This window comes from Lichtheimia ornata, assembly GCF_029851405.1.
Source record: "Lichtheimia ornata isolate CBS 291.66 chromosome Unknown scaffold00035, whole genome shotgun sequence".
NCBI lineage: Eukaryota > Fungi > Mucoromycota > Mucoromycetes > Mucorales > Lichtheimiaceae > Lichtheimia > Lichtheimia ornata.
Window position 1 is genome coordinate 240,176 of NW_026695355.1, and position 15,240 is coordinate 255,415.

Genomic DNA, 15,240 nt, shown 5'->3' on the forward strand with positions numbered 1-15,240 from the left:
TTGCTTGAGAACTTGATTGAGATATCAAAGAGTTGTTGTTGATGAGATTTTCTTTGCTGCCATCCAACCTGGCCTTTTTATATTTGATGAAGAGGTCCCAGAACACGACTTACATTGCATGAAATCACTTCCGGTGGTGGTGTATCGATTATGACCAAGCTAATGGCAGCACTGTGATCCCCTCTTGCAATGCATTATCCATGTCACCAGACACCATGCAAAAAATCTGAGGCACAGCATCGCCATAACACTGGATCATGCGGTAGATGAGTACAGCCTCATTTCGGTGTTAATCACCGTTTGCATTCATTCGCATGGATTGGACTTGTCGTTAGGTTCATGAAACCCAAAACCTTAAAGCGATGCTGGGAGATGTTGACAAAAATAGTCAAATCGTAGTCATGGGAGTCGTATGTAGAAGCCGTTGATTCAACAACGCGTCATCGAATGCTGTATTTCGTACCGATTGGATGTAGAAGGGATAGCGTTCATCATATATACGAAAACAATGCAAGATTAAACTTGAATTTCGCGTATGCTAAAAGCTACGCGATGTCGTATTTGCAGCTGATATTCTCAGTTAGGCCCTATGTAGTTGCATGATGATGATGAGGACTGCTGTTGGATAAATTTAGTATTGGATGCAGTTCAATTAAAGCATTTCACGCGGTCACTGATTCAAGCATGCTTTGCATCGAAATGGGTACCTCTATGCCTGCATTGCAATATAATAGGAAACAACTACCAAATCAAGGTGTCCCATGGTAATAGGAGACGACTGCTTGAAAGTTAGAAGTAGGCTCTTGGTAACCCAATTCGATTTTTTCTTCCGCTACTGTAATGCTTGGTCGATTTCCTTTCACGTTGCATAATTGCACAACCTGTCATTTGTAGTCAGCAGGCAATGTCCACCAAAGATTTGATCTCTACTGTGGTCGTGGCGGTGGTAGTGGTTGCAGGATTTGTGCGACATGGGCCGTACCACCTTGATCCATGCATGGCTCTTGGGTAGTGGCAGTGTGGAAATAAAAACAAATTTGGTCATGTGTCATACCCTCCAACAACAACGGCACCCGATTTCAATCTTTTGATTATGCATTTCACCTAGACCCAAGTCGATGGATACGACTTGAATCAAATTATCATGAGATCTCAGATGAAGATGATTCCTGCATCTTCAATTTAGGTAATTGGCAAATACCCAAGCCCCATTTTAATCATCACCTTGACAACGAGAGATGGGACGATGTATCCAAGACAACCAGCAACAGCAAAGTTGTAAACGCCACGTGGGAACAGATATGCAACCCTTCCCCTTTTTACTTTCTTTGTCTAATGTTTCACCATTGCGCCATTGCCATCAAACTACCAAACATGGAAGGATCAGGGTTGCTGGTGCACAGTTTCCTTGGATACGATGAATGGATGATGTATGTGTATGGATGAATAATAGTGATATCGTTTAATAGCGTAGGATGTAATATTATCTACAATGAAGTATTCTAGTTTTGAAGCCTACAAATAGCTTTTGAGATGTGTTTCTATGTATATGCATGAGAGGTTGGGGGGAGATTGTTGTTATTGCTACTGCAATAGGATAAAGGGTTGGGAAAAGGAAATTAGACCTCTTCTTTCTCACGAGGCACAACGATATGGTTCTCTTCCTTGGCAGCCTTGGCATCACTTGCACCATAACGAGTGTTCTTACAAATGGCAGCACAAATGACAGCAACACCGGCGGCTACAAGTGGGAAAATGAAAAGCGAGTGCATGGCGCGCATGTAGGCTGAAATGATCTCAGGTTGGGCATCATCAGGCATATTGCGGATATACAAGTAGTTGGATGTAGCACCGTATTTAGCAGCAATGGCCTGTGAATATCATGTGCTCCATTAGTATATGCGTCCAAGGTATACTCATGCAAAAGATCACTACTTACCAAGATGTTTGTATCGACCTTGGTGAGCTGGTAACGAAGGAATTGAACAAACAAGGTCTGATAAATGGCGACACCCTATTGATGTATCGTATAAGAACCATAGTAGCAGCATACCGCGGATCATCCATATACTTACAATTGAGCATGCAAAGATCATAAAGAAGTTTGTCAATCCAGTAGCAATGGCAATGTACTTTTTATCTGCAGCACTTTGGGCACCCATAATAGTGTTTTGTTGAGATAGACCGAATGCAAAGCCTGTACATCATAATGTGTGTGTGTGAGTCATTTGAAACCATAGTGCATAATGCAATGAGATACATTACCACAAAGCATAAGGTAGCATGATTGTTGAGCCCAGCTGCTATTGAGACCGACAGTGTAAAAGAGACCATAGCCAATGATGTTGGTGATAGCACCGAGACCAATGAAGGCTTTGATGTAAGGGAAGATGGGTAAAAGGTATCCACTGCTCAAAGAGGCGACAATCAACATGGCCATGTAAGGGACAAGTCGTACACCGGATCCCATTGAATCAGCACCAAACACGGACTGGTAGAGAATAGGGCCATAATACAAAGTACCAATGACTATTGGAAAAAGAGGGTTGAGCCATGTAACCCTGAAAATCACGTGCCCAATGGATACTTACAACAGAAGCCAAGGCAAATGATGTAGAGATAAAAGAGCACGACAGCAGGATTGAGGATGACACCACGAGGGAACAACTATATGAAAAGAAGCCATAAGTACAAGTTGGCATGGGATAGCGTGTATGCATGCTTACAGGCTCCTTGGCAACCCATCCTTCAACGATGATCAAAAGCACGAGCGACACACCAGCAGCAACAAAGGAACCAATGGCATGACCACTTCCCCAGCTATATACAAGAGCAATGAGCGTTCAATTCCATAACAATGTGAGTGCAATGACGTACCCGTAAGATTGACCCCAGCTAAGGGCAAGCAAGATGCAGCAGACAAAGCCAATGACGAAGACGGTACCGAGCCAATCGATGCGACGAAGTTTGGTGAGAAGGGAGGATTCGGCAACTTTGGTAGGTTCTTTGAGAAGAAGGACGACGATAATAAAAGAAGTACCGGCGAGAATGACGTTTAACCAGAAATCCTATGTTGCATGATATGAGACATATTACTTGCGGGAAGAAGAATGAAAGCAAGACTTACCCATCGCCACGTGAGCTGATCTACAAAGACGCCACCTATTCAAATTCAGTTTCAGTTGACACATTCTCATTATGGTAACTGAGAGAACTCATGAGATCTTTACCGATCAAGGTGCCGACAACGCTGGCAAGGCCATAAACCACGGTCAAACCAGACTGAAACCGGGGACGCCATTTGAGCGGAGCAAGATCAGCAACAATGACATAGGACATTGTCATCACACAACCACCACCAAGACCTTGAACGGTACGACCAGCAATGAGACCCATCATTTGAGGAGTGGTGGCATTCACAAGACAGCCAACGAAGAATACGAGGATACCAAACATAAGGACGGGCTTTCTATAATTTAGGTTTTCTTGTCAGATCGCATTATTTCGATTATAAATCATGTGCCACTGATTGTACCTGCCAAAAATATCGGAAAACTGCTCCGTTTCATTTGTCGTGAGTAAAAACATGCTTCACCACGTTTTTCATGTTGTATTTCCATACCTTTCCGGAAAGTGGCTGAGATGAGTTGAATGCTAAGAGATATGCAGTGGCAATCCATGTTTGCTCTATACATTTATTGTTGTTAATAAAGGATTTAGCAAGTGGTATGAAGTAATAATCACCATCGGGGGCATTCATGTCAGTAGCAATGATTGACATGGCTGGTGCGATAACGGTAGTGTTAAGAGAAACCATGAACAAGGCCAAAATGATGCCAAACATGACGACGACACGTTTAACGTTATCCCATCGGCTGCTTGGTTGTTCCTCTTCGAATGATTTTGGATCAAATTCTTTTTCTTTTTCGAATTTGCTCACGCCTTGTTCTTCGTGAATCGTTTGCACCTCATCAACAATGGTGTTGGTTTCGGCTTGATCATCATAATCGCTATGCCGTGACATTTCGTGCATGTGTGTATGGTAATTAGAAGAGAGAAATGAAGAAATGAAGCACTGTAAGCACGCAAAGAAAAAAAAGAATAGGTCGAGTCGATTCGATCAGCCTTTAAAGGGATCTGTTGGATCCAACAGGGTAAACTTTTGCATAGAAACTTTTCCCCGCCTCGGTGCTCCGAGCTCATGGAATCTGACCCTACCACATTCAATCGATTAAATTATTGTACCAGGTTAATGCAAGCTTATATGACACGTGTTTGGTACTTGCAGCAAATTCATAGAATCCATCCATCACATCATAATTGATGGTTTGCATACGCCGATCGAAAGTTGTTACATGGTGTGATTTGTCATGCATCGACAAGGGACATTATGTGATCAGCTACAAAGGTGTCTCCGCTTGAGGCGGGATGAGAACCTTTTACTCGATCCGGTAAAGAAGTGGTATTCTGAGACATTCTAGGTAGCTACTAACCAGGAATTTGCGGTAAGTTCTTTCGGTCACCTCTCCCCGAAAGCGGCCCGTTGTTGCCGCTGACATGTAAATTTCATCTAGATTAACATAATTTAGGTACCAAACTTAGAATCGTATTCATTGGACAAGTGGAAAAAAGTTGCAATTTTAGTTATAAGGTTTTGACAGCAGTCAACCAACAGTGAAATATGCATCTTGCCGCGGATGTGAGCTCTTCAATAAAACGATGCCAATGGATGGCTTAGCAGCTGCCATTGATTCAAAGCAATGCATTTTCGTGATCCATGTCGCAGCAGCTGTTGTGTACCCCATCCATCATGATGTGTCAGCCTTTATACACACAACAATCTCGCAGCACCTAGATTGCTAACGCTATCAAGTAATCCCATCATACGAATGCGTACTGCGAGATTTTATTATAGAATTTATATATGGATTGATTGTATTGCATTGTCTAATAAACACCGTTTCATTGTCTGCTACTCTTTCAGCATTACAAAGGCGGCGTTACTACTCCTTGTCGTTTCCCATTTTCAGCACTCTGCACCTTTATATGGCCGTACCAATTGACATTACCTTCTTGGGAACAGGCAGCGCCCAACCAAGTGCCACTCGAAACCATCAAGCTATAGCATTCCGTGCCAATGGCGACATTTGGCTTTTTGATGCCGGCGAAGCTACTCAACATCAGTTACAAAAGAGCGCATTGAAGATGGGGCGTGTCACCAAGATATTTATTACCCACATGCACGGCGATCATTGCTTTGGACTTGCACCTTTGCTCTGCTCAATGACTGAAAACATGAACGCGAACCGGGTGGATAACGACTCTACCGTTGATGTGTATGGACCCTCCCCTTTACGACGTTGGCTAAGGACAACATTGCTTTCGACCTATTCACGACTTGGACGCAAATACCGTGTGCATGAACTTTTACTCGATGAAAGCGAGCGTGACAATGATACTTCATCTTTACATCCGGATGAAGATGCTAGTGGTCAAGACATTGTACTGCCAAAGACAAGGGATGATGCGTATTTTCGACTTCCTGAGATCGCTGATGGATGGTCTGTATTTGCTGCGCCTATCAAGCATTCAATTCCGTCCCTGGGTTATCTCATTCAGGAACCTGATTTACCGGGAAAACTCGATCAAGCTGCTTTGATGCCTTTGATTCACCGCAACGCCGAAGCCTTACGACAGGAACGAGGATTCAAGAACCCATTACAGATATTGGGAGAACTCAAAAAGAGCAGTGAACCTATTCAGCTTCCAGATGGCACCATTTTACATCCTCCAGAGACACGCCAAGGTCGACAGATTGTGATTCTTGGTGATACATGCGATGCAACAAGTATGTTACCACTCCTACATCGACCACCTGACGTGCTGGTACACGAGGCTACGAATGCACTTACATCGCTGGATCCACCGGGAACAACATACGAAGAGGTTTTGGAACGCACATTATCGCATGGTCATTCAACTCCACAAATGGCAGCAGCGTTAGCACGTGATATGGGCGCAAAGACACTTTTGATGACACATTTCAGTGTACGCTACAAGGGTAATGAAGAAGGATTCGAAGTTATGGAAGAAATACGGAAGCAAGCTATACAGGTGCTGGGTGAAGATAGAGAAGGCGATGTGCATTGTGCTAGAGATTTCTGGTCGTTTGATGTAAAAATAAAGGGCACTTGAATGGGGGACACAGGCTATTATACATAGATGAGTTGAGCTGTGATGTGGTATGCTTTATCATTGTGTACACGAGACGAATATGTGGATGAATAACCTGATACAACATACGTTTACAACTATGGCGGCTTGATCCACGTGTTTCAATTGAAGCTAGTAAATTACTTTTTCGAATGTGTCATATCCAATGTAAACCTTAGCAGTGCCATTGCTTTTCAGCTCTTATATATAGAGGCAAGCAGTGAGTAGCTGTGCAGGAAGAACAAAGGCACTTTTTCCACGCGTTGTATATATCCAGTTGCTTCCATCCCATATACCAAACCAATACAGTATTCAGAACACATATCCATAGGACATTTTATGTATTAAGGCAAATCGCTATGCATAAATAAAGCTGCTTCTATATGGTGGCTATCTGCTGTTCACGTAAAGGGCTGTAAAACAAGTTGCTGCGAGCAGAGAAACGCTGTTTGAGACAAAGGAGTAAAGACCTTGCTAATAGGGATTGCCGTTACGTTTGGTCGTGTAGAGGAGAGTGCAAGAGCGTGTGTTGTAGTAAAGTGACAAGGTTGTGAACACTGTTTGAGATTGCAAAAAGCAACTGCTGGAATGAATTACGATGGGTCGTGGCAGATCGCAACAGAGGAGTGTGCAAGAGCATGTGTCGTAGATGAGTCACAAGAAGGCTGTGTACACTCCATGACCTTGTCATTCAGTCAAAGACAATCGGATCAAGGCTACTGCAGGATGGACATGATGGGTTGAAGCAGGACAATCGTTCGCAGGTGGTAATTGTACTTAAATGGGCCAACAGTTGAGAATGGGGAGGAAGAGGCAAGAAGCTAGGAGTGGAAGAGCTGGAAGTTAATTATATTTTTCTTACGTTGAATGATGTTTCTTTGTTTGAGCATTGTTCAGTCAAATCAGTTCGAATCATGAAAGTTAAAGGATGAGGATGATGGGATGGAGTAGGACGACCGTTCGTATGCATTGGATTGGGCAACAAAGGTGAATGGGAGGAATGGGCTATCACCTGGCAGTTTACAAATAACTTTGCAAAATGATTTTTGTGAAATTGGATGATGTTTTGTGTTTGAGCGTAACTCAACCAAGTCCTCTAGGATCAAGAAAGTTGAATGACGGACATGAAGGGCTGGATCAGGAGAATCGTTCGTATGCATTGGATTGGGAAACAAAGATGATTGGGAGGACTAGGTTATTAGCTGGCATTTGGAACGATTCCTAAATAGCGCACAAGTATCATGCATCGCCTGGGTGTTGGCTGACTTAAGTTACACAAACACGCCCCTCTGCACCTTTGGCTACAGTCGTACTACTCGACAATGAACAAAGGACTCTTTTCATATAGCATCACGCTTACAGCATATGTAAAACATAAAGGTGCCTGTATCACCAAACTTTACAATCAAACGTGGGGTTTTTATTAGAGCAATGGGCTCGGCTTGGCCAACAGCACCTTGTGTGTAAGTTTCATGGATGCACAAACCAATTTATATTATGTAAACTCACCCGTAACCAATCCAATGATGGGTCACTACTCTTCTCAAGATCATCCCACTCCTCCATATTGTATCACAAAAGCTATATACTTCTTGCATGACCGATAACCGGACCACCTTTATTATTCCATCTTCAAAGCAATAGTATGTAATCCACAAGCTAGCAAAGTCCAAGCGTGTAATAAATAAACAGTGCTCTATTTCATCTAGCTATCTTGCTACATTGCCACCATCATCGTATTCATCAGTTCGTCATCATCCAAACTCGTACGCACTTCGTTGTAATGCCATCTCTACCACTGTAATATCAAAAACACAAAATGTACGATCCAACGTTCCTGTTGACACTGCGACAAGCACCATGATTCTCATCCACTCAGCACAATCATTCCAAATACATATCCATAAGAAGTCGTATGTATTGAAGCAAGTTGCTACACGTAAATAAAGTTGCTTCTATATGATTGCCATCTGCCGTTCACGTGAAAAGGATGAAAGACACGTTGCTGCAAGTAAAGAATGCTGTTTGGGAAATGGAGTGAAGGCCTCGCTAATAGCAACTGCTGCATTGAATGCTGTTACGTTTGATTGTGGTCGAGGATTGTACAAGAGAAGGTGTGGTGTCAATAAACGCGGGTGTTGTAGTAGCGTGCACACGCCATGGACTTCGTTCGCAGGAGGTAGTTGTATGTACTTGAATGGGGCAACAGCTGAGAATGGGAGGAAGAGGGAAGAAGGCGGGAGTGGAAGAAGTGAAATTAAATAGATAGGACACCTCTTGTCTAAATGCATGAACATTATACAGCAATTCCTTGATATTGAGATTGCCCCTCTCAAACCTCAAACTTTAACACAAGATGCTCTTGAACATGCTGATCACCGTGCTTTAAGAAGACCTCATGTTTCATTTGAAAATTTATATGGGAGGGTGTAATGTAGGGTTGACCATGGAGGTCGGCGCTGGATTACATGATTTATAGAAAAGTAACAATTACCTTGGGATGCCCCCCATCTCAAACCTGAAACTTGGTCAGAAGATGCTCTCGTACATGTTGATCAACTCTTTACAAGTAAAAACTACGTGTTTTCATTACAACCATTTTGAAGCAGGGTGGTCTAAATGTAGGATGATGGACGCTGAAACATGAGTGCAATGCGTGGAATTCTACATGCTAGAGTGTAATCCAGTACTACTTTAATGTTAAGATACGACTCAGTTCCACCAACCTTCAATGCCTTATTGTAGTAGCCTCTTTGAGACATGCTGTTGCTATGGGTACTATGGGGCAAGCAGTAATAAAGGCGATGGACGGAGTTTGTTCCAATGCCACATTGCCTGTGATTCAGCTGTACACACACCTCTTGTGCAGTGGTTGGAACAATATGGTGGACTCGTAAGTAGCCTATTACCTCACACTCCACCGTATCAAAGGGTTACTGATAATGTTATGCATAGACAAATGATTCTCGACCCTGGTGAGCAACTCGACATTGTTTATTGTACGCGTACATGTATCCAATCTAACGTCTTCAATAGCCATTAGGGATTGGGTCCTTATTCCCATCATGATTGTCATGGTGCTCGTTGGTGTGCTTCGCCATCATATTACAATGCTCTTGACAGGCCAGCCAAAGAAACCACAAATCAAGGCAGTCCGTGAATCGTAAGTTGCAAACCAAAGAGGACGTATCTTGCAGCAGTGAGCTCACTATCACGTGTATACATATAGTAAAGCGCTTTTACGAGGTTTTCGCTTACGAGCCTTTGGTGATCATATCCCGCCTTACGCATTCACAGGTCGAAAGAGCTACTTAGCAAACGCATATGAGGATGGCAGATATCTCAAGAACCCTACTCCCAAGGAAGGCGACACCCCAGCAAATCCAATGACTGATCCTGATATGATGGAAGGCATGATGGAAGGCATGAAGAAACAGTTAACCAATATGGTGCCTCAAATGCTTATTATGGGTTGGATCAATTTCTTCTTCAAGGGCTTTGTTGTCAGTAAGTGAAAAGGATTGCCAAGGTAAAGAAATTCATGCTGATGGATGGGGTTTTATATGATAGTCAAGTTGCCATTTCCCTTGACACCTCGTTTCAAGACCATGCTCCAAAGCGGTGTCAACACACGTGACATGGATGTCACTTGGGTATCGTCATTGTCATGGTACTTCCTCAATCTCTTCGGTCTTGGCAGCGTCTTTGCTCTCATCTTGGGTGATAATAATGGTATGGGCTTGAATGTGGTCATGGATTCAAAGGCTAATGGCTATTCTTATTGGGAAATAGCTGCAGGAGTGGATATGGCGGCAATGAGCGCAATGCCGGGTGCTATGCCGGGTGCTACTGGACAACCTGGACAACAACCTGATTTTGCAAAGATGTTTTTGGCTGAAAAGGAAAATCTATTGATCACTCCACACAAATGGGATCTTGAGGATGTTGAAGTACGCTTATTGCAAAAGTACGGTAAAAAGACGGCCGATGCTTCCGCCAACAAGCCAGCTGCCATCAAGAAGGGGCCACAAACGATTCGTGACAAGATCAAGGCAAACCAACAACAGCAAAGCAAGGCAGGTGCCAGCAACAAGCGCCGTTAGATAGAACCTCTCTTTTGCTAGTTACCAACAATAAATTCAATAATCAGAGCAGCCGCTGTGTATATACAAATTATACATTCAATGGTTGGGTTGACTAAGATGATTCAACTTATTACGAATTTGATTGGCATATCGCTTTCATTAGATTCAGCAACAGAATTTTTTATACGTCAAATAATTATTTCGGTAGGCGATGGGAATCGCATGCAGAACCTTCCGTATTGAGATCAAGGTGCATTTGCTTACTCCCACGCTTATACCGCAAGTGGATTTACGTTGGCACCATCACATTGCCGTGTAGACCAGCTGATGTCCCATGTAGTAACATTGTGCGGTATGACGTTTTCATTATTCGAGAGCCACTACAGGGGGTGGGTTTCGTAGTACACGTACTTTATCAACTTCACCTTTTCCATAGTGAAGGCCGTACAAAAGTAAACAAATACAAGGTGTACCTTTTATAATGTTTGTTATCATGTATCACATGGCTGTGGTTGTGGCTGAGGTTGGGATTCCAATTATCCTTTGTGCCGTCTCAAAAATAGGATCAAAAGTATTTCAATAAGGTGGGGGAAGGGATCGCATACATGTGTGTATATGTATTGAATGTGTGGCAATCTTAGGATTGTGCAACTTTATCTCTCTCTCTCAGATGGGTTTCCTTTTCAGTTTTCTTTTGTCATTTACGGTTGTACCTAACCCCGTAACCGAGTAAAAAGAGCGGGGATAAATACAGATCAATCGAACCAGGTGGTGAAGGTTTGTGACATGCTACTATCAATCAACATTAGATGCTTTTAGGTGAAGGTGATGCCAAAATGTTTAAAAAGATAGCGACGATAATGATGATGGATATGGATGATAGAATAGCCGTTGATTCTAATCATTAATGCATTGAGGATCTACGGAAATGGTAAATAAAATGAGACAATCGCATGCAAGGAAAGAGAGATAAATGAATGGGATGTTTATGTTTATATGTGCATGTGTGCGTGTATGTGTATAGTCTAAAGTACAACTACTTGGATGATCGCCCTTTGGATGATGTGTATAGGTGTCTAGGTGGAGGATGCGGGAAGTGAAAAGTAGCTGCGGTAGCTTACTGGTTTGCTCTCTCTCTCTTTTTGACTCAATCTTTCACACTCCTTGTCCCAAGACCTTTCTCTCTCTCTCTCTCTATCTCTTACTCCTACTCTCTCTTTCTCTTTCACTCTTTGAGATCGTGACTTTGCACCGCACAAATTGGACGAGATCTCTGCTTGCAACACTTGATTTTCTGACATGTCGTCTGTTTTTGTGTCTGACAACGGTGCATTCTCTCAATCGCAGCCTCCTAAAGCACCAGAACCAGCACGCCCTAAACGACCACGTCCTAGTCTTGCGGTAAGCGGTTTTATTCTTCTTGTAACAACACTATAGTATGGCTGCTGACGATACCAATCCTCTCTAGTGCATTCGATGTAGAAAGAAAAAAGTGAAATGCGACTTTGTACAGCCAACATGTGGACGATGTGCGAATGCTGGATTACCTTGCAGTTATGCAACTCCTCCCCGACGAGTGGATGGTCGAGCGTTTGATGAACTTGGCACCCATGTGGAAGAGCTCAAGGAACGTATGCAGCGAATGCAGTCCGAGTTGGCGATGATTAAGAGCAATCTTCATCCATTTTCTGGAGGATCCAGCAGCGGTGGTGGTGGTAGTAGTAATGGGGCAGCAACAGCAGCAACAGCAGATGGTATCAACTCGACAATGGGAAGTGAAGATGATCCTCATAGCAGCATTTCACCGAGTCCAATGATGGTGAATCAACTTTCGGTGGCTCACGATAGAGGCGGTGGTGCGTTATCAATGGCAGACCCGTTGTCACAGCAACCCGTTACATGGAAATTATCACTATCGCCTTCTGGTTTACGCATTGATACCAACATTGCTAGTGTAGCGGATTTGTATCGTATTTTACTCAACGGCATCAGTCAACTCAACATCAGCAGCGAATCAACCACCAACTTGTTCAGCACCGATTCCATCCGTGGCGATAAATCACGACCACACAAGGCTTGGGGTCGCTATGGTCAACGAGTGAAACCCCTGGAAGATGGCAACACAGCTACAGCGAATGCCGGCCATAGCAACAGTAATAACAGCATTGGTGGAATGGCCGCCAACACTAGCAATAGTGGCAACAGTGGTGGAGGACGACTATGGGAGGTGGATGACAATGAAGCACGCAAGATTATTCAGGAGCGCCAAGTTGGCATGGATGATACAATCCCAAAGGAGACATTGGACAATTTGATGAATACGTGCTATCACCATTGTTTCTTGGCCTATCAAATCGTTGACAAGGAAGCTTTTATGCAAGAATACACAAGTGGTAATGGCCTTGATCCTTTGCTCGCTAATTCCATCAGTGCTTGGGTCTCCAAACATGGCTGTGTGTATCACAATGCATGCCCAGGCCGCAATCCATCCACCATGGGAGAAGCTTATTTCAAGAATGCTCGTCAGCTGTTGAAGAAATGCTTTGATATCAGCAATGCAACCACTGTTCACGCGTTATTGAATCTTTACATGTATCAGTTGAGCAGCGAGCGATCTAGCTTGGCATATCTTTACATTGGTCTTGCTATTCGTATGGCGCAGGATCTCAAGTTCCACAAGAAAGAGCATATGCCTGCTGATCCGAAGCAACGGGAGACAAGCAAGCGTTTATGGTGGTCGGCTTATTGGCTTGATTTGTGTGCGGCTTTGGAATCGAATCGCCCTACGATGGTTGATGACAAGGATTGTGATCTTGAATATCCAACGAAGCTTGATTTTGAGGATGATGAGACGGGTTTCCGGATCGACTTTTGCGTTCATTCGATCAAATTGATGAAGATTCGCAAAGATATCATGAAGCATTTACCATCTGAGCAATCGGGACAATCGTTACTTTCAGCTATTTCTCGATTGGAGAATGCGTTGACCAATTGGTTGAATGAATTACCACAACATTTACGATTTGAAGCTGAGGACGTATTCCAAAAGACCGGCACATTCCGTGACGAAGCCATGCTTATTCTCAACATCCAATACCAAACCACATGGATCATGTTGCACAAGTTCTTTTTGCCCAAACAGAATCAGACTGCTACACCCGTTGCATTACTCTCGCTCAACATTTGCACCAAATCAGCCAACTTTATCACAAAGATGCTGGATATCTATGCCAACAACTTGTGCTGGTGTCAATTCTTTTACACCCTGGATGGTGTCATTGCAAGTGTATCGATTCATCAAAGCAATGCTTTATCAGAAGAAAAGGACGTCGCTTTGTTGGCTCAACGCAACTTGATCCTCATAGCTGAAGTACTTCGCAAATCACCTCTCGTTTACATGGAAAAGGTCAATGAGATTATTGAGAGCATCGAGTCATTCTTGAAGCAAAACAATCTTCCCACGGATATCAGCAGCATGCCAGCTGTCAATGAAGATCTTGTCAATCAGCAATCGATTTATTCTGTTTTCCATCCTGGTGTATTTGACAACAACAATCGAAGTGATACACAATCAGCAACCACTGGTACTAGTGGCACTGGACCCATGAAGCAGACCCCAACAGTATCACATGCATCACCTGTCGTTTCTTCACAACAGCAACAACAACATACACCAGCATCCATGCCTGTACGCACCCCGGTGGTGCCATCAGCTAACCTCACACCTCACATGCAACAACAAGCAGCCATGTCAACAAGCCCATCACCTTCTCCTCAACCATCCATGTCAAGTCAAGGACATCCACATCCACATCCACGACAACAACAACAACAACAACAACCAGCGGGTGTACCATCACAACAACAACAACAGCAACAACCACTTGCAGGATCACCTATGGGTTTTGCCAATCAGCCTCTTCATGGGCCAGGATCTGGTAATATGATGTCTGGACCTGGAATGTTATTCAGCAATCCTGCATTGATGGGTTTTGCAGGCGTGGGTACCGGCCAAGTGGATCAAATGCTTTTCAGGGATATGAACTTTGCTGTTGATCAATCAGCCGCTGTGGGTGAAGAAGCATTAGCTCAACCTGATGTATTCGCATCACTCGGTTCCAATATGCTTGGTGGCAATAGCAACAATCCTGCAGCAGCAGCAGCAGCAGCAGCGGCGGCGGCTGGCTATAGTACCAATGCAACATCGGCAGGCACAACAGCACCCTTCACATTCTCAGCCGATTTGACACCCGATTTGTACAATGCAAGTCAATTGCGAGGAGACAACAATTTGTTTGGTAACCCAGCAACCATGTTTGGATTGGCAGGTCAGCATCAACAGCAACAGCAACCACAACAGCATCCACAGCAACATCCACAACAGCACCAGCAACAACAACAACATCAACATCAACAATATGGTGATGCTTCGGGATTCGATCCGGCAAATTTCTTTGGTGGCATGGATCAAGCAGCCATGAATGCATTACTCTATGGTTCCGGAAATGCTGGTAATAATGGAGCTGGAGGACAAGGGGCGATGCCAATGGGATTCTCGCAGCAGCAGCCTTCATCAGACAGCTTTGCAGCAGCAAGCATGTACGCAGCAGCAGCATCCAACAGAAAACGCACACACCGTGATTGGGAGGAACCTTCATGATTTCAACACAATTTTAACATACCACATCATTATCCTCTTTATCTGTGTGTGTTTTGTTTATGTCCTACATCAATCCATCTCTCTCTCAGAAAAAGAACCCCTTTCTCCAAAGTCATCTTTGTTTCTCCTAACTTGTCCAACTCAGTATCTTTCCCATTGTTCTTTTTGTTGCTTGTCTTTTTCCTTTTATAGTGTTTTATTTCCTTTCAACTCTCTCTCTCTCTCTCTCTCTCTCTTTTTCTTGTATACTATATGCCTCTTCTTGTCGAGATGGAGCAAAGC

At 43.6% G+C, this 15,240-nt stretch overlaps 4 protein-coding genes across 4 annotated transcripts; 3 read left to right on the top strand and 1 right to left on the bottom strand.

The window, feature by feature from the left end:
- Positions 1 to 1,619: 1,619 nt before the first annotated feature.
- On the bottom strand, positions 1,620 to 4,024 carry O0I10_007344 (uncharacterized protein; the record flags this gene model as incomplete). The annotated part of the gene is made up of 12 exons (XM_058487362.1): positions 1,620 to 1,871; positions 1,940 to 2,014; positions 2,076 to 2,197; positions 2,266 to 2,529; positions 2,592 to 2,667; positions 2,727 to 2,820; positions 2,878 to 3,068; positions 3,128 to 3,162; positions 3,231 to 3,469; positions 3,536 to 3,555; positions 3,623 to 3,687; positions 3,745 to 4,024. The coding sequence occupies 12 exons, from the start codon at positions 4,022 to 4,024 to the stop codon at positions 1,620 to 1,622; spliced, it is 1,713 nt and encodes a 570-aa protein (XP_058341923.1).
- A 1,022-nt stretch (positions 4,025 to 5,046) lies between these two features.
- On the top strand, positions 5,047 to 6,195 carry O0I10_007345 (ribonuclease Z; the record flags this gene model as incomplete). The annotated part of the gene is made up of 1 exon (XM_058487363.1): positions 5,047 to 6,195. One exon carries the CDS (start codon positions 5,047 to 5,049, stop codon positions 6,193 to 6,195), a length of 1,149 nt encoding a protein of 382 aa, XP_058341924.1.
- Positions 6,196 to 9,095: 2,900 nt separating this feature from the next.
- On the top strand, positions 9,096 to 10,316 carry O0I10_007346 (uncharacterized protein; the record flags this gene model as incomplete). The annotated part of the gene is made up of 6 exons (XM_058487364.1): positions 9,096 to 9,106; positions 9,169 to 9,188; positions 9,250 to 9,376; positions 9,443 to 9,720; positions 9,784 to 9,945; positions 10,006 to 10,316. 6 exons carry the CDS (start codon positions 9,096 to 9,098, stop codon positions 10,314 to 10,316), a joined length of 909 nt encoding a protein of 302 aa, XP_058341925.1.
- Positions 10,317 to 11,597: 1,281 nt separating this feature from the next.
- On the top strand, positions 11,598 to 14,958 carry O0I10_007347 (uncharacterized protein; the record flags this gene model as incomplete). The annotated part of the gene is made up of 2 exons (XM_058487365.1): positions 11,598 to 11,699; positions 11,767 to 14,958. 2 exons carry the CDS (start codon positions 11,598 to 11,600, stop codon positions 14,956 to 14,958), a joined length of 3,294 nt encoding a protein of 1,097 aa, XP_058341926.1.
- Between the last annotated feature and the right edge of the window lie 282 nt (positions 14,959 to 15,240).